At 36.4% G+C, this 18,520-nt stretch overlaps 2 protein-coding genes across 2 annotated transcripts in view; both read left to right on the top strand.

Annotated features, from left to right (window-relative positions):
• The first annotated feature begins 4,366 nt into the window (after positions 1–4,366).
• zcchc10 (zinc finger, CCHC domain containing 10) lies at positions 4,367–9,992 on the top strand. Its single transcript, XM_038292052.1, has 4 exons — positions 4,367–4,427; positions 5,896–6,057; positions 6,340–6,381; positions 9,328–9,992. Exons 1-4 carry the CDS (start codon positions 4,387–4,389, stop codon positions 9,545–9,547), a joined length of 465 nt encoding a protein of 154 aa, XP_038147980.1. The 5' UTR covers positions 4,367–4,386; the 3' UTR covers positions 9,548–9,992.
• A 2,268-nt stretch (positions 9,993–12,260) lies between these two features.
• Positions 12,261–18,520, top strand: part of aff4 (AF4/FMR2 family, member 4) — a 35,460-nt gene continuing 29,200 nt past the window's right edge. The window contains exon 1 of the mRNA XM_038292067.1: positions 12,261–12,561. The gene's annotated coding sequence lies outside the window, so the exon portion shown is untranslated. The remainder of the gene's footprint in view (positions 12,562–18,520) is intronic.

The following is an 18,520-nucleotide window of genomic DNA, read 5'->3' as shown; positions in this document are numbered from 1 at the left end:
TTACACCATTATACTCAGATGTTTTTTTAATGTTTTTTTTTCCTAATATGAAAAGAAAAATGATACCTGCATCTCTGACACACAGACAAATTATCAACACTAGCCTCAGGGTAAGTAATAAAGACATTTTGAGTGGTTTTATATTTGATTCTAGTTAGTAATAGGACAGACTGCAGAACTAAGGTAAACAATATATTCAATAGTATTAATTTTAGTAATGTATAAATCTCTAGATTTTGATTAATAACTCAGGAACTTCATACCTTGATAACACAGCCAATTCTATGTAAAGGTCTCTTATGTAAAGACATTTCATCCCAGCGTGTCCCGAGCCTGTAACATCATCAATGATGCCTCACATCCCCACCATGGACTGTTCTGCTTGCTGCCCTCTGGGAAGAGGCTTCACAGAGGACTTCTCCCCCACCTTTATCAGACTGCTGAACTGTTGAAAAACAACTCTAAAGGAAGTCACAGACTCTGCATCACACTAATAACATCAAACCGAAAAGAACTCAACTTAAAATAATGTTTTTCTACTACATTTTTGCACCGAATATATTTGTCTTTGCACTGCGTTTGAAATGCATTTTGCACAATGCTTTTTTCTCCCACGCTGTTTACATTTGCTAAGCTGCTGCTCATTCGCTGTCTGAAAGCTGTACAAAACGAAAATTTGTTTTGTATACACTCTGCGTATACAAAATGACAATACAAGTTGTCTAAGTCTCTAAGTTTAAATAAAAATACTGATAGCTATTGAACTTTTTATTATTTATGTCATTGCACATGTAATTTCAACAGTTTTGGCGGGACAACATGGCGAGAAGAAAACGCTCCACATCAACAGCTCTTTCAATAGCATTCAAAATACTTCTTGTTGTTTTAACTTTGATTTATCTTGTTAACTCTTCATTTTGATGTTTCAAAAGCAAGTTTGTAGGAAATTTGTAGCAACAAATAAAAAAAGGGTGTGTAATTATATTGAGGACTCTGAGTTTTAAGGTTTTGTATCATCATTATGAAATGTTTTTTCTCTCATTCCGAGGTAATACATGTTCTGCATGAATACCCTGCCTGCTGACATACGTTACTACAAAGATTAGTCTTCGTAGGAATCCTGCTCCAGCACTAAAACCATTTTTTGGTCGTTTATTTCAGTAAAATGTGCTCAAAGTCTGCAGATAACCTCCTCTCTTGTGTCCATTCGGGGTTTATCCTCTGGATGGCGCTGTTTCTCCTCTACACTTAATGATAGCAAAGAAGAAGGGGATATATTTGGACAAGAAGTGTTTGAGGCTCGGTGGAGAGAGATGGTGAGGGTCAGTCACAGCAAACGCTGCACTAAAATTTCCCACGAAGAAGAAACGTCGGAGGTGGAAGGCCGGAAAGATTGCATGTGGATGGTCGTTTGGTGCATGGCGCGTGTTTTGAAGCTGCTTATGGAGAAATGTCTTGGGCCGTGAGTAGTGAGGAAACAGGAAGCGATTCTTGTGGGATGGAAGAGGGAAATAGTGACAATGAAGGTTGGAAGATAGCAACATCAAAAAATGAGAAAAAGCGGAAAAAACAGAGATCAGTTCAAGGGGAATCTAGTTCAGAACAATCCAGTGATGATCATTCCATACATTCCACAGCACAACAAAATGAATTCAAAGTCATATTCAAAGTCGTTAATCAGGCAGACTCTTTTACAAATTGGAATCCGGTTCACTTAACAAAAACCATCAATAAACTTGTCGGAGAAGTCAGAGGTGCCAGAATTCTGTACAGTGGAGACCTGCTAATTATCTGCAGAGACAGCGCCCAGCAAGGCAAAGCAATACGGATCAACAAAATTGACGGGATAAGAGTTCAGTGCAGCTTAATGGAGAACAAAAAGTTCAGCAGGGGAGTCATTGGAGGAGTTCCTCTAAAAATTTCTGAAAAAGAGATTCTGGAAAACATAAGAGGTGCAAAAGTAAAAGAAGTAAAACGGTTAAAAACAACAAGAAACGGAGAAAGATCTGACAGTTTATCTGTGCTAATTAAATTCGAAGAAGAGCAATTACCAAGCAAAGTATTCATCGGTTACATAAGCTATAATGTCAAAATCTACAATCCTCCACCATTGAGATGTTTCAAATGCCAAAAATTCGGTCACATTGCAGCAGTTTGTAAAGGGAAACAGAGGTGTGGAAGGTGTGCAGGAGAACATGAGTACGGAAAATGTGGAAAAGAAGCTAAAATAAAATGCTGTAATTGTGGTGGAGAACATACTGCTGCCTATCGCGGCTGTGAAGCAAGCAAAAGGTCTGAGGAAATTAAAAAAATGAAATTTGAGCTCGGAATAACCTACGCTGAAGCTGCAAAAAGGATCCCATCTCAGTCAGAAAAACCCAAACCTACAGTTCAACACACAGCAAATTCCAAACCTCTAGAGAAATCTCTAAAAATTGATGAAGACTCACTTATTGTTAAAAAGACAAATTTTGTTCTTTTCATGGTAGAAGTTATTAATTGTACTGCACAGACAACAAAAAAAACGGAAAAAATCAAAATAATAGTGAAGGCTGCAGAAAAATATCTGGACATTAAAGATTTGAACTGGGAGATGGTTGGAAGTATGATGGGAGGACCGATGGGACCATCAGAAACTGGCAGAGTTAAGATGACCTAGAGTAAATTAAAATTATATGGGCAAATGTGATTTAGTATTATGTTGGTTTAAGTTACACAGGTTTTTTTTTTTTTTTTTTTTTTTTTTTTTTTTTTTTTTTGGGGGGGTGAATCGTTTCCTGTTTTCTTGCTTTACTCCATATCAGTTGGTGGCGGTAATGCACAATTCACAAGTCTGCCAACCGCCATAAAATCCCATAAGAAGAAGAAGAAGAAGAGGCTCGGTGGATGGTCGTTTGGTGCATGGCGCGTGTTTTGAAGCTGCTTATGGAGAAATGTCTTGGGCCGTGAGTAGTGAGGAAACAGGAAGCGATTCTTGTGGGATGGAAGAGGGAAATAGTGACAATGAAGGTTGGAAAATAGCAACATCAAAAAATGAGAAAAAGCGGAAAAAACAGAGATCAGTTCAAGGGGAATCTAGTTCAGAACAATCCAGTGATGATCATTCCATACATTCCACAGCACAACAAAATGAATTCAAAGTCATATTCAAAGTCGTTAATCAGGCAGACTCTTTTACAAATTGGAATCCGGTTCACTTAACAAAAACCATCAATAAACTTGTCGGAGAAGTCAAAGGTGCCAGAATTCTGTACAGTGGAGACCTGCTAATTAACTGCAGAGACAGCGCCCAGCAAGGCAAAGCAATACGTATCAACAAAATTGACGGGATAAGAGTTCAGTGCAGCCTAATGGAGAACAAAAAGATCAGCAGGGGAGTCATTGGAGGAGTTCCTCTAAAAATTTCTGAAAAAGAGATTCTGGGAAACATAAGCGGTGCAAAAGTAAAAGAAGTAAAACGGTTAAAAACAACAAGAAACGGAGAAAGATCTGACAGTTTATCTGTGCTAATTAAATTCGAAGAAGAGCAATTACCAAGCAAAGTATTCATCGGTTACATAAGCTATAATGTCAAAATCTACAATCCTCCACCATTGAGATGTTTCAAATGCCAAAAATTCGGTCACGTTGCAGCAGTTTGTAAAGGGAAACAGAGGTGTGGAAGGTGTGCAGGAGAACATGAGTACGGAAAATGTGGAAAAGAAGCTAAAATAAAATGCTGTAATTGTGGTGGAGAACATACTGCTGCCTATCGCGGCTGTGAAGCAAGCAAAAGGTCTGAGGAAATTAAAAAAATGAAATTTGAGCTCGGAATAACCTACGCTGAAGCTGCAAAAAGGATCCCATCTCAGTCAGAAAAACCCAAACCTACAGTTCAACACACAGCAAATTCCAAACCTCTAGAGAAATCTCCAAAAATTAATGAAGACTCACTTATTGTTAAAAAGACAAATTTTGTTCTTTTCATGGTAGAAGTAATTAATTGTACTGCACAGACAACAAAAAAAACGGAAAAAATCAAAATAATAGTGAAGGCTGCAGAAAAATATCTGGACATTAAAGATTTGAACTGGGAGATGGTTGGAAGTATGATGGGAGGACCGATGGGACCATCAGAAACTGGCAGAGTTAAGATGACCTAGAGTAAATTAAAATTATATGGGCAAATGTGATTTAGTATTATGTTGGTTTAAGTTACACAGGTTTTTTTTTTTTTTTTTTTTTTTTTTTTTTTTTTTTTTTTTTTTTTTTGGGGGGGGGTGAATCGTTTCCTGTTATCTTGCTTTACTCCATATCAGTTGGTGGCGGTAATGCACAATTCACAAGTCTGCCAACCGCCATAAAATCCCATAAGAAGAAGAAGAAGAAGGGGATATATTTGGCAACATGGCGACTCCCATGCACAGAATAATTGCGAGGAGACAAGCGTAAGTATAAGCCGAATAACTACAATTTATAACGAAATCTTTGCAAGCCTGCGAATTAATTTATATGTATCTTAAAGACTAACTTACTTTACATCCTTTAACGTCCCTTTACTTCGGGAAAATTGATCCTAACCGGAGCACAGAAAACAGCGCAGATCCTCATCCGCTACTCCTGTCTACTTCACATTTTTTTACCTTCTGTACAACTATTATATTTATCAAAGTTTCACAAAGGTTTTTTGAATGAAGGGTGATGGTTACAGTAGAGCTAACATGTAAGCCTACTAACCGTAAATAAGAAATAAATGTTTACAGACAGCAGAAGAAACAATGTAAGCCTCTGATGCAGCTTTTACTGCCTTAAACCTAAATGAAGGGCCTGGATTTTATTCCTACTTAGAAATATATATAACATATTTCGTAGAAATGAATGTAGACTAAATATTAAATCGGGGGATTGATGTCACTTTTTCCTTAAATTCTTATTTTTTTATATTGTTGAACTACGACACCTACGATTTCAGTAAGATTATGATTATATAATTTTTTCAAAGCATTTGTCTTCATAGTGTTTATATATATAAAGTAGACATTAAGTTTTGATCTATACAAATAGCTACTCTATAAAGCGAAAGAGGTTCTACTATAAAATATGTTCTTTCGATGTGAAAGTAAAGAAAGTCAAAAATGTAGAAATCGATCCCAAAGTTGATTGTAAAGTTATAAATCTTGTTCTAGCCACCATGCAGTATGGTCAAAATACAAGCAAAAAATAAAATGTTTATCATTTCAATAATCATCTTCTTTTATTAGAAGGCAGAAATTACATTTAAACAACATTTTTACCTAGTCCTAAAATTTTAAAATGGATTTTATAATTTCCCGAGCTGTTATAAATATGATCTTGGTTCCAGTATCTGAAAATTTTTTATTTAATGTGTAAAAATAGAGGACAGTTTATATTTATTTCATAGTCAGATGGTATTCTTTACTTTTTTTAGGATATTAATTTCATTATCCTTGTAACTCAGGCCTAAAGTTTTTAAACAGCGTTTTGCTTTAGATAGTAGACATGGAAATGACACAGCTGTTTTGCTGCGGAAAATCTTATTGAACATAGAATGCATTGTAGATTAGGAAGATAGCTGATTTAAGGTAAGCAAGAAAGTGGTCATATATTTTTAACTGCTTTGTAAAGATAAAGTATATTTTGGCATTGTGCTTGAATGTTATCGTTTTAATAATAATGAGCCTCCTAGTCTAGAAAAGTTTGGATTAAAAAAAAGAAAAAAAAATTCCAGTAACCTTTCTTATTTTTTATGCATTTCCAAAACCAACAATATAACCCATTACTTTGAACTGCTATTAATTTACATAAAATATGCATTAATCGCAAACATTATTGAAAATAAAATACAGAGGTATTGTTCAGTGTGTTGAAGAGTTTGTCTTATTTTCCTGTCTTCAGAGAAGCAAACAAACAACATGTCCGCTGCCAGAAGTGCTTGGAGATGGGACACTGGACGTATGAATGCACCGGGAAACGAAAATATTTGCACAGACCATCAAGAACAGTTGAGCTAAAGAAAAAGCTGAAGGAAAATGAAAACAAACCTCTCAGCATCACAGGGTACGGCTCTTCATCCCTTCTTTCCTTCTCAGATATGCTTCCAACCTAATGTGCTATAAATCACACTTTGGGTGTTTCCAGTAATTGTTCTCCGAGACTTTCCAATAAATAAAACATGCTAACCAGCAAATGTCAGTGTTCAATTTTAAAATTAGCCTGGATGATGGTTCATAGATCTTCTGCAATAAAAATAGTTGTGAATCATAACATAAAATGATACAGAAAAATGTATGCATAAAGCGTTGGTTCAAACTGGTTTACGTAACGTATTTCTCTTCACAGACCAGGAGGAGAGGGATCCAGTGAGAGAAAAAGTAAAAAGAAGTAAGTCTTTATATTTATTAACTATATATATATTTTTTGTTTCCTTTAAATTGGTTGTTTTTAAGTTAATGTCAGTTCTCGATCTGCAAGTTGTATGGCAAAGAAAAGCTTGAGGTGTGATTGACCATATGCACACATAAGGGAGCAAGTTGTATTAGTAACTAATTTTTATGTTTTTTGTTCTTATCTATATTTTATAAAACAAAAGCCCACATTTGTTAGCATGCAAAAAGAAAAAAAAACACGATGCTAAACTATTTAAATATCTTTAAATTAACAACTTGAAGTTTTTTTCTTGCTATCATTGAACCAGTGAATATTTTGTTTATTATTTAAGCACAAGCTATAATTAACTGTAAAAAATAAATAAAAAGTCCCAACAGCGCTCTCTGGTGGCGCATAATGATAACAGCAATGCTTAAGAGCTTTGGTCTCCAGGATTTCTGTGAGTTCTCTCCCACTTATAGAAGTTTTGATGCAAATAGTCGTGGATGCCAGTCTTTATATTTGAGCATTCTTGGTTTTAAATGTTTAATGTGTTAATAGTTAAAGCATTTTAGTTGGGAAAACAAACATAATAATAGTATTTAATTGTCAACCAGTTGGAAATATTCTTGCTTATTTATAGGCAGAACAATCAGAATATATTTTTTAAATAAATCATTCTGTACAGGTGCTGGTCATAAAATTAGAATATCATGAAAAAGTAGATTGATTTCAGTAATTCCATTTAAAAAGTGAAACTTGTATATTATATTCATACATTACATACAAACTCATATATTTCAGATGTTTATTTTGTTTAATTTTGATGATTACAAATGACAACAAATGAAAATCTCAAATTCATCATATCAGAAAATTAGAATATTACTGAAGACCAATAAAAACAAAGGATTTATAGAAATGTTGGCCAACTGAAAAGTATGAACATGAAAAGTATGAGCATGTACAGCACTCAGTATTTAGTTGGGCCTCCTTTGGCCTGTATTACTGCAGCAATGCGGCGTGGCATGGAGTCGATCAGTCTGTGGCACTGCTCAGGTGTTATGATAGCCCAGGTTGCTCTAATAGTGGCTTTTAGCTCTTCTGAATTGTTGGGTCTGGTGTATTGCATCTTCTTCTTCACAATACCCCATAGATTTTCTATGGGGTTAAGGTCAGGAGAGTTTGCTGGCCAATTAAGAACAGGGATACCATGGTCCTTCAACCAGGTACTGGTAGCTTTGGCACTGTGTGCAGGTGCCAAGTCCTGTTGGAAAATGAAATCTGCATCTCCAAAAAGTTGGTCAGCTGCAGGAAGCATGAAGTGCTCTAAAACTTCCTGGTATGTGGCTGCGTTGACCCTGGACCTCAGAAAACACAATGGACCAACACCAGCAGATGACATGGCACCCCAAACCATCACTGACTGTGGAAACTTTACACTGGACTTCAAGCAACGTGGATGTAGTGCCTCTCTTCTTTTCCTCCAGACTCTGGGACCTTGATTTCCAAAGGAAATGCAAAATTTACTTTCATCAGAGAACATGACTTTGGACCACTCACCAGCAGTCCAGTCCTGTTTCTCTTTAGCCCAGGCAAGACGCTTCTGACGCTGTCTGTGGTTCAAGAGTGGCTTGACACAAGGAATGCGACAGCAGAAACCCATGTCTTTCATACGTCTGTGTGTGGTGGTTCTTGAAGCACTCACTCCAGCTGCAGTCCACTCTTTGTGAATCTCCCCCACATTTTTGAATGGGTTTTGTTTCACAATCCTCTCCAGGGTGCGGTTATCTCTCTTGCTTGTACACTTTTTTCGACCACATCTTTTCCTTCCCTTCGCCTCTCTATTAATGTGCTTGGACACTGAGCTCTGTGAACAGCCAGCCTCTTTAGCGATGACCTTTTGTGTCTTGCCCTCCTTGTGCAAGGTGTCGATGGTCGTCTTTTGGACAACTGTCAAGTCAGCAGTCTTCCCCATGATTGTGTAGCCTATAGAACTAGACTGAAAGACCATTTAAAGGCTTTTGCAGGTGGTTTGAGTTAATTAGCTGATTAGAGTGTGGCACCAGGGGCCATCAATTTTGAACCTTTTCACAATATTCTAATTTTCTGATATGATGAATTTGAGATTTTCATTTGTTGTCATTTGTAATCATCAAAATTAAACCAAATAAACATCTGAAATATATGAGTTTGTATGTAATGTATGAATATAATATACAAGTTTCACTTTTTAAATGGAATTACTGAAATCAATCTACTTTTTCATGATATTCTAATTTTATGACCAGCACCTGTAATTTCCTCATTAACTCAGGTGCTTTATTTTTCTAGGTTATTTTAGGCTTTATACAAAGCTAAAGTATATAAACTTTTTGTATTAAAAAAATGCACAACATTTAATAATTGAACATTTCAGAATGTTACAACGCCCAGGACTGAAAAGGAGGAAGCTTTCCTTATTAAACATACTAAACATAAATATTAATGCAACACTTTTGTTGTTGTTTCTATCGTTCATGAATAGAATCCAAAGATCCAAGAATATATCTAAATCTGTGTTAGTGAGATAATCCATCCACCTCACAGATGCGGATTAGACTGATTATTTGATTATTACATAGGTCAACCTTTGGCTTTATTTTGATGTTCTTTTTACATCAAAACATCAAACTGACTGTTAAGGTGACTAAATAATCTCATAGGGGATATTAGATTGTTTAGTCAGCCATATATCTGTTTTTTAATCCTGTATTCTGTTTTTTTTTTTTTTGCTTATATTTTCAAAGAAAATCAGTTAAAACAACTTGAACATGTAGAAATGTTGAACTTTGTCTCTTTCTGTCATGTTAGATCATTTCTCTTTGCACTCTAATGAAGATGCTGCACGTTGATAATTGTCTGTGTAACGGGTACAAAGGGAGAGGTTTTACTTCTTCGTTTTCCTCTGCTTGCTCTCAGGGCAAAAGACTCGAGCGACAACAGCAGCGACGACTCGTCTAGCGACTCGTCAGACAGCAGCGACTCCTCCAGCTCCTCCTCTGAGGACAGCGACAGCTCTTCCTCATCCTCTTCTTCCTCTTCCAGCTCCTCCTCTTCCTCATCGTCCTCGGACAGCTCTGGCTCGGAAAGCAGCAGCGATTCAGACGGACCACCAAAGAAGAAGAAAAAGAAGAAATAAGCATGTGGGGAATTAAGGAGGGGGTTTTCTAGCCTTACTTAGTGTCAAACTAATGCTTGTTTTCTAAAGTCCGATCATAAATACTGGGCCTAAAGCAGCTGGACAGATGTGTTGCTGAGGAGGGCAGGATAGCTTTAAGTTGGTTTCCTCTGTTTTTCTTTTTTTCCCCCACACTCTTTTTCGTTGTATTTACTGATACTGTGATATTTTTTTAATGTTTGCATTTCTAGGAAGAACGTAAAAACGTATAAACCTATCAGGAGAAATACAAACCCGAGTCAAGTCTTTGGATTAATGGACTTAACTTTGGTTTTAGTCAGCCAGGATCTCTAAACGATAAACAAGACGGAAACCGTTTGAACACATTTTAAAATTTGCAAAATCTAAGTGGTATTCTTATTAAATTGTTTCTTTCTAATAAATCCGTTTGGTTATTGTTGTGTAATCTCTTGTCAAAGTATTCCTACCCCTTAAACAACAACACACACTCTAACCAAACACTTCAGGGGTGTCTTTGTGATAATAATCCACACAACAATCCACACTTCGGTTGTAAAGTGGATAAAAAATAGCAAGAACATCAACTGAATTTTTGTCTGCTATTTGATTGAGCCGCTATAATGCATGGCTATGTTTTGCTCCAAAACATTCCAATGTTTCCATGTCTGTGTTTTTCAGATTGTAATTGGAACTCCGGTTTGGTCTGTTTTTTTCCGGTACCATCCATCTTCCAAACATTTTTGAGCAAGCATTTTGGGAAATATTCCCCGCATTTTGGGAAATATTCCCCACATTTTGATCCTACCACCAACATGTTTTATAGTGGAGTTGGTGTTTAGCCTGTTGGAGTTTTGCATATACCAAACCAGCTTTACTTGAAAAGAAGTTTAAAATATGTTTTACAACAATGCCACACATTTCTAAAACACTAAAAATGTATGTTTTCATAGTGTAGATTAGGCTGGCAAATTTATTAGGTGATTTTAAAGGAAAAAATAGCAAATGTCTTTTATTTATATTGAGCTTTTTCAAATCAAGAGACTTGAAAAAGCAATTTATGCTACATTCAGTCATGCACCCATTCACACACTGATGGTGGAAAGCTACACTGTTGCCACAGCTGCCCTGGGGCTCACTGATAGAAGCTAGGTTGCCGTGCACTGGAGTCACCAGTCCCTCCGACCACCATCAGTTGGCAATGCAGGTGAAGTATATTGCCTAAGGACACAACGAGAGCCGGGGCTTGAACCGACTACCCTCCAGTGGCAGGGCAAACTCCTGCATTCAACGCTACTGTTGTGAAAAGAAGAAAATAAGATTCTGAAACATGGAGGGAGTAAAGTTTAAATTATGTTTCTGTATAAAGATCTGATGCAGCTTTTCAGACTTTCTGTGGCTGTTAAATGTGTACATCATGTTAAGAGGTGAATATTACAGACGAAGGAGCTTAATTTGTCCTGCATCTGAGCAAGAAATCTTCTATAGGTTTCCTTTTCACAAACATCACTTATGTCTTAATAACAGAATTGTTTTGATACTCCATAAAAGTATTAGTTTATCTCATAAATAAAATGGAAGATTGTGATGAGATTTCAAGTAAAAAAAGTTCAAGCAGTACAAATTCTACATACCTTTTCTATAATGTTATTAAACCATGAAAACATTTCGCTCTTGATCGTATCAGAAAGGGCTTTGGATGTGGAAATAGTTCATATAAATATATACTTTTCAGCTTGATGTTGTCTTGTCACAAGATATTTCCATAGCAGCGGAACTATTAAAGCGTCCATTGTGTGCTTGGTGGGGAGGGGTCAGCCTCTAAGGCTGTAGAACCATCTTGGAGCCAAAAGGTCAATGGTGGTGAATGACCTTTGATGAACTAGCCCTCTATTTAAGGTACCAAACCTCTAGGTTTCTCACTGCCTGGGGGGAATGCTCTCAGATTAAAAGATAAAACTTCCATGTGATTAGCTCTTTTTCCATGAATTCAACAAAAAACTAATTTCACCAGATTGGTTATTTTCTTTTCATCAAATTTTAATTGTTAGAAAAGACAATTAGAGACATCTTAATATGTTTGCAACAGTTATCTATAAATATGGCTTTGTTGATCACATCAATCCAACGTTTTTTGTAATTTATATAACAATTATTACATAACTTCTCTTCGAGAGAAAAAAGGAAATTATTATTTTCATAATTCATTATTTCATAAAACGCCAAACAACCGGAATAATCAATCGTCTACCTTTATGGTTATTTAACAAGCTTTCAATGAACAGCGGGGAACAATGAAACGTGCGCGATTTCCTCCTGTAGGTCAAAACACGAGCAACCTTTACGTCACAAAAAATGCTGCCTTCACAAAATATCGGAATTATCATAGCAGCCGGGCCTTGATGTCCGTCAAAAACGAATCTCGTCAACTTGATTCAGTTAGTCATATAACCTAATTTTAGGAAATTAATCCTTTGTGTGAGTTAAAACCTTAAGCTTTTCATTTTTATTACACAATAACTTGGTTAAAGTGCGACAGTTCGTTCAAATGCGTGGAAATATTTGTAAATAGTTGAGATAATGTTCAATCCAATTCGCCCCATATTTTACTGAACATCGAAAATAAACACTATCCTTGCAGAAATATGACAAAAGTGTTACATACTTTCAGCCATAGAGGGATGGAGGATGTGCTTGACATTTCTCCGACAGACATTGAAAGCAGCGCTGCCTCCTGCCATCCACTCCTGTCTGCTGTACCTGCTTGGCTTCTTAACTTAGCAATCAGTCACTTTTATTCAGCAGTAACAACATGAATGAGTGAAAAAATGTTGTCGTTTTGTTTCCGTCTCGCCGTGGAACTGCGTTTTGGGTGAAACATGTGAACCGTCGGTTCGGTTTTAGTATTTTAGCTGTTCAGCTGAGTCCATTTTGCGTCTAACTGGAAGTGGCAAAAGACAAAGAGAAAAGAGCTTTCCAACAGCTAGAATGGTTTGGGCCTAAAAAGAAGACAGGAGGTAAGGAATGTCAGTGTCGGGAAAGGGGTTATTTTTCGAATAAAATTGCTTTGTAATGTTGTAACGTTTAAAGAGGTTGCTATTTTCAATTTCCACAAAAGATAAAATGTTATAAGAGGCTAGCCGCTAGCTTAGCAGCTAATCGCCGATGGCTAGCAAACAATTCGCTTAAAGAGGCAGGTTCTCCTGCTGGTGAGCCTCTTTTTACTCATTAGTTTGGTTATAGGGGATTATTTTACTTTCTGGTCATAGGAGCATTTCTTAAATTTACAACCAAACCGTAAATAATACCTTTGTTTTGTTTGGGTTAATTGTAGTGGTCTTGTTTTTGTGTCTAAATGTGAAGTAATAGGTCAGCTATTTTCTCTTTTCTTTGGTAGGAGATTAAATTAATTGGAAAAAAAGATGTACATTTACTAAAATGTTTGTACTTCTTTAAGAAAAGTTTTAAAACTCATAACTTAAAATTATTCAAATTATATAAGTTGAGAAATAGTGCTTATAATTCGCCTTACATGTATGTAAGATTATAAAATAGGTGAAATAACCACTTAGCAAAAGCCCAGAGGAGGGAATATGAATAAGGCATTTACTTTATGCATAATGGTATTAATCAATTTGACACACATGAAAAGACACATCAAGAATAAACATTTCTTTGTACATGATTAGGTTGTTTTTATACAGCCAGTCAGAATCTGGCAAAAGTGTTACTTGCTTTAGGAAAGGAAGCTGAGTTTAGTTTTATGTGAAGCCATTTTAAGTAACACCTACAGGAAAGGTCAAGACAATGAAAAATAAGTCCAAATTTCTCACTTACCAGGTTAAACGCTTAAATCAGTGACTGGGGGCAGTGATAATGAGGCTCTTTGGACAAACAGTCTTTTTTCACATAGCTGGAAATCCCCTAAATAATTGGTCTGAGATTGGCGTCAGACAAGTTTCCATAGTTTGCTGAATCAAATATAAAAAAAAACAAGAAGAAAGATCTGGATCCTGTCAAATCTGATAGATAAGACCTAAAAGACCACTGGAAATCTGTATCTGCTGAGAAAAGTACCTTTTGATTATGTAAACAGCTGAATTTGATCGGTTAGCAATGCCCTGATCCGATATTTATATTAGAAATCGGTCCAATATCTGTTAAGAAAAACACTATGGAATATACTGCCCTTCATCGTCAAAGTCTTCAATTTTCATCATGTTGATGGAGACACTTTACGCCGTTTTTTTTTGTTTTATATTAGGCCCTTGATTTCACGTTATTACATCATGTTCTACTCACCCATATGAGTTTTGTGTCATTTGGAGCTGTTCTGAACAAAGCGGCGCGTGTATGACATAATCTGCGCGCCGGACTGGAGTTGTGACAGGCAGCCCGGGCACAGGCGGCTACGCTCTACCCCTTCTATTCATTTGGCTAGCTAATCTTAATCGTTCAATTCCATTTGAAGAGCTACATCATCTGTGGTAGTAAAACTAGACATCTTCCAGGCATGTGAGTAAAACTAGCAGAATGACCAGCGGATGACGTCATACATCCGCCGCTGCGTTTTTAAGATATAAATATTAAAAATATAACCGCGGATGTCTGGGGTGATTCGCCTACATGTTATGAATGCTGGCGTACCATAAATGATAAATTATGAACAGTTTAGTTTGTGCCTTCAACTCGTTGCCCATAGGAAAACACTACTTGGATATAACCTAACAGAATATCTTCAGAACAGCTCCAAATGACACAAAACTCATATGGGTGAGTAGAACATGATGTAATATTGTAAAATCAATGGCCCAGTGTGAAAAAAAACAAAAACAAAAAAAACTGCATTGGTTAACAATCCATCACTCAGTTGTTCTCACACTGTTGTTTACTTGTTCTCTGTTTCAATATTATCACTTGATCAAACTTTTTTTAATGTGCCACACTACAAAACAAGTAATAATAGTATGTATGATTGGAGCTGGCATTATATCTGGTCACCATAACGGCCAATACTCAAAGCTGCCATATTAGTATCCCTGGTTGTGTTGTAATTACAGTTGAATTACACTTGATTATAAGTGGATATAACTAGACTTGCGCTTCTTAAAAATTGTCTTGTGCATTTATATTTTTAAATATCATAATTTAAAAAGGTAATAATGGGAGTGTGTTTTGATCATGTTTGAAACAAATGTAAATCTAACTAAATTGAATGCATAGGTGGATATCGTAGACAAACACCTGTTGGTCTACATGGACACCTCATTTTTGCATCATTTTAAGGTAACTGGATAAAAATACAAATGCCCACCCAGCGCTCTCAAGACTGACTCAGTCATTGGAGGACAAAGAAAAAAGGAATTAGTACCAGCCAGGAAATAGCTGATTGTTGCATTTCTAAATGGTATCCCTTTATATCCGTATATATAATCCCAGTTTGTTTTGGACATTTTCCCTGGCTCTCAAATTTTTACTTTGTGTTAAATCTGTCAAAAAAAAAGTTAAATGTACCTTTGAGAGCTGTTTATTAGATAATAGCTAATTTTTTTATAAATTAATTTTGAATGCAAATGATCTAGATGAACCCTGGGTCTAATGGTTTGTATTCATTTCAATTTCTTTATTAAGCCACAAAGACAAATGATGTAAAAGCAAAGCAAGATTAATCCCAGATGTTAACTTTGCCAGATGATTTGAATGATACTAACAAAACAAGGAACCAAAGCAAACAAAGCATTAGTAATGTGTAGCTGTGCTCCCCGGGACGTGGCTCATTGTGAATTTGCTTCCTCTTTATATTTTGCCTTTGGGCTTCAGTACAGGGCTGTTTTCCCTGTTGCCACGGCAAAGGGCACATGTTCTGTGAAGATGTTTCAGTGATTTGCTCGTCCAGAGCAGAGACTGCATGTTTTATTTGGCTTTAAAGCAGCTAGTGTGCACTGTGATGAAGTATTGCAAGAGTGCTGTTTCCGTTGTTGAATGTTTTTGGAAATGAGAGACGCCCAATATGGGTCAGATTTCTAAAACAGGGCCCCTTATCTTTTTGTCATTGATCTTATTTATAAAGTCGGATTTAAATCAGAGGTTTAAAATCATTTTGGTTTTATAATGTAAAGTCAGCCGATGCTTTAAGCATTAGCAATTGATTAAATGCCAGAAAGGTTATGTATTAAAGTCAGTAATCTAAGAATATTTCTTAAGCTTGACAGGAGTAAGTTGCGTTAGTTGAGTTGCTCTTTCAGAGTCTGCCAACTCAATTAGTTCAAATCTTATCAGACATCAGTAGCTGTGTTTTATTTTTTTTCCAGTCTCTCAGTGCTGCTGCTCACACAGCAGAAAAATCTGCAGCTCGCTGTGTCCTGACCTCGTGCATCTGTTCTTCTGCTTTTGTTCTTTCGGATGAGAGTTAAGCCCTCATGTGGCTACACCGTCCTGTGAAGGTGAAACTCATTAAGAGCGTTCTGGTAGAGACATGGACTGTGAAATACTTTGTTCTCGCCTCAGAAAGATCACAATAACAGCCTTTGTGTTGTGTCACTGGAGTCAGATGTCTCATAAACACTAATGGAATTCATCGAGCACAATGTCCTTTGTAAGCAGGTTAAGTGCTTTGCAGGAAATAATATAAAAAAATAAAACATGGAGCATTTTAACAAACTGAAAGTGCTAGAGTAGGATGTTTTAGAGAGAGAAGTTTGTCTGAAATGATCATGAATATGATTTCTGTGCCATTTTACTCTTTTTAGACCTCTGCAGGAGATCCATTCTCCTTACAGTCTTCAACCTTATTGAAAAAACACCTATGAGCTTTTAATTTTTAAATTAAATTTGCATAGATTTGCAGCTTTTACATTTTGCTGTCTCGTTTTTGTGGTATTGTCTTTCCCATCGCTACAGAGTAAAGGTGAACAGCTACCTTATTGTTTGAGAACAACAAAATATCAGGAGTAGAACTGATTATCCTGTCATAACAGGTCATTGCATTGGGACTTGATCCACTAATAAATAGCAACGTAAACATAAGAGTTTCCTAAAAGACCTTGTTTTTTACTGCTGTGTGACAGGTATTAACTTAAAATAAAAGTTAAAAACAATAGAAAACAGTGTAAGCAGAGAATCCTAACAATATTTCAACCCTAAAGAAGGCATCTCAGCCAGTAAAGGAGGTGTCGTATCAAAGGGCTGAACTGATAAACACAAAATAAAAAGGTTGCTTTGCTATCAAATAGATCATTGTGATGGGATGTTTGTCATAAATTCCTGCTTTGGCCAGTTTGAACTGTTTCCACTGTTTCTTCCGGAAGATTATTACAAATTGCGATATTTGCTTTTTAAATTTTAATCAATTGCAGTTATGATGCAAGTTATGATTTAGGAGTACTTGCTCACCTGAATGTAGCCGTTTAGAAAAACTTTCCTGTTCTGTTAAACATTTGTTTTACATTCTTAAAATATATATATTTTAAAGTCTCTAATATAGCCTATGCTATGATGGATTTCCTGTCATGAAAACTGCTATGATTTTTGACTTTTCAGTTAAAACTATGAAATATTGTGATCAGAGGTTTTAAGTCTGTTGCATGTCCATAGGCAGGATGATTGTTTTCTGGAGGAGTTAAACCAACTACATCTCTGTTTAATTGACATTGGCACATCATTTAGCGTCGGTTGTGTAAACTTTTATCATTTATGAAGGTTCCATATAACAGGAAGCTACACAGGAAATGATCATCTTTGATCAAACCTTATGGAAATTAGGTGTAGAATTTCCAAAACTTTAACCTGCTGATTCAGATCTTAGGAATAGATTTAGCTTTCTGGGATGAAGGAGGAATGGGTTACTGTGTACTAGGGAAGTTGAATGCTAACTTAGCTAGAAGATGAATGGATTTTATGGACTAACAAATTTTATTGATTAATCAATTGTTTCTGAAGTTTGATCTTTGGGGAAAAAAGTTTCCACCAATCCCCTTCTTTAGCTTCCAACACTCACTGGCTCATCACTTTTTGTTCTTAGCAAGCTTATAGGATATGAGGAGATATCTAACTGTGATAAACACTAGCGGCAAACATTTAGTGTGTACATTTTCAATGATTGTTGGGAAACATGATTGTTAAAAAGCATTTTTTAGAGCTTGAATTTCATTGTCCTTTAAATAGTCACCTTCCAGAGGGGATGTTTAAGATAAAAGCTAGTTTTTGAAAGCAGTTTATCATTTGTATTCTTTATTATGAAACTTAAGTAGAAAAACATAAGAGATTAGATTTTTCAGCCCTAGTGTCTACATGTCTGATAAGGGCAGAGACAACGTCATGCTGTGTTTAAGAGTGTTTGTAGCTGTAAAACAGAACTGTTCTTAGCGTCTTATATGAGTGAATAGTCCAGTTAGCATCACTAACTGTAAAAACCTGTTTCTCTGTACTCCATTGAGATAGTTTGTCAAACTGATGGTTTGCTAATATTTCCTAACCTAGAACAGGCGCGAAGTAAGAGCCAAGGCAGGATGTTGCTAAATAGATGTAGTTAGCCACCTGAAGCTGGGGGGTGCTTATACCATTACCTACAACCCCCAATGGCCACTCAACCCCCCACACTCTCTGTCTGCTAGTAGGAGCAATTGGCTTCACCTGCGAGTGGCAGCGGATGAAGCCCGTGGGGTGGGGGTCTCACTGGCTGGTAAGAGCGGCCCTTCCTTAGATAAAGGAAGGGGAAGCCCTGAACCCAGATAAGCACCCATGAACAAGAGTACATGCCTGTAGCTGTCAAAATAACACGTTTTAACAGACGCAAAATCTTCCAACAGGCAGGTTTCTCAAATGTTTATGTAAATATGGAGGTAAATGTGTTCAGAAAGACAGTTTCCCCGGCCTAATTTAGCATCATTTTGACAGCTGTCAAATTAACGGCATGTTAAGACAGAAAGTCTCTGACCTGAACCCTTAGGATGTCCAGTCTCAGGCCGGTGGAAAGCT

Source organism: Cyprinodon tularosa, unplaced genomic scaffold (genome assembly GCF_016077235.1).
Source record: "Cyprinodon tularosa strain WSP-4 unplaced genomic scaffold, ASM1607723v1 ctg307, whole genome shotgun sequence".
NCBI lineage: Eukaryota > Metazoa > Chordata > Actinopteri > Cyprinodontiformes > Cyprinodontidae > Cyprinodon > Cyprinodon tularosa.
Note: the sequence above shows the minus strand (reverse complement) of the source record. Positions and strands in the feature narration are given on the sequence as shown.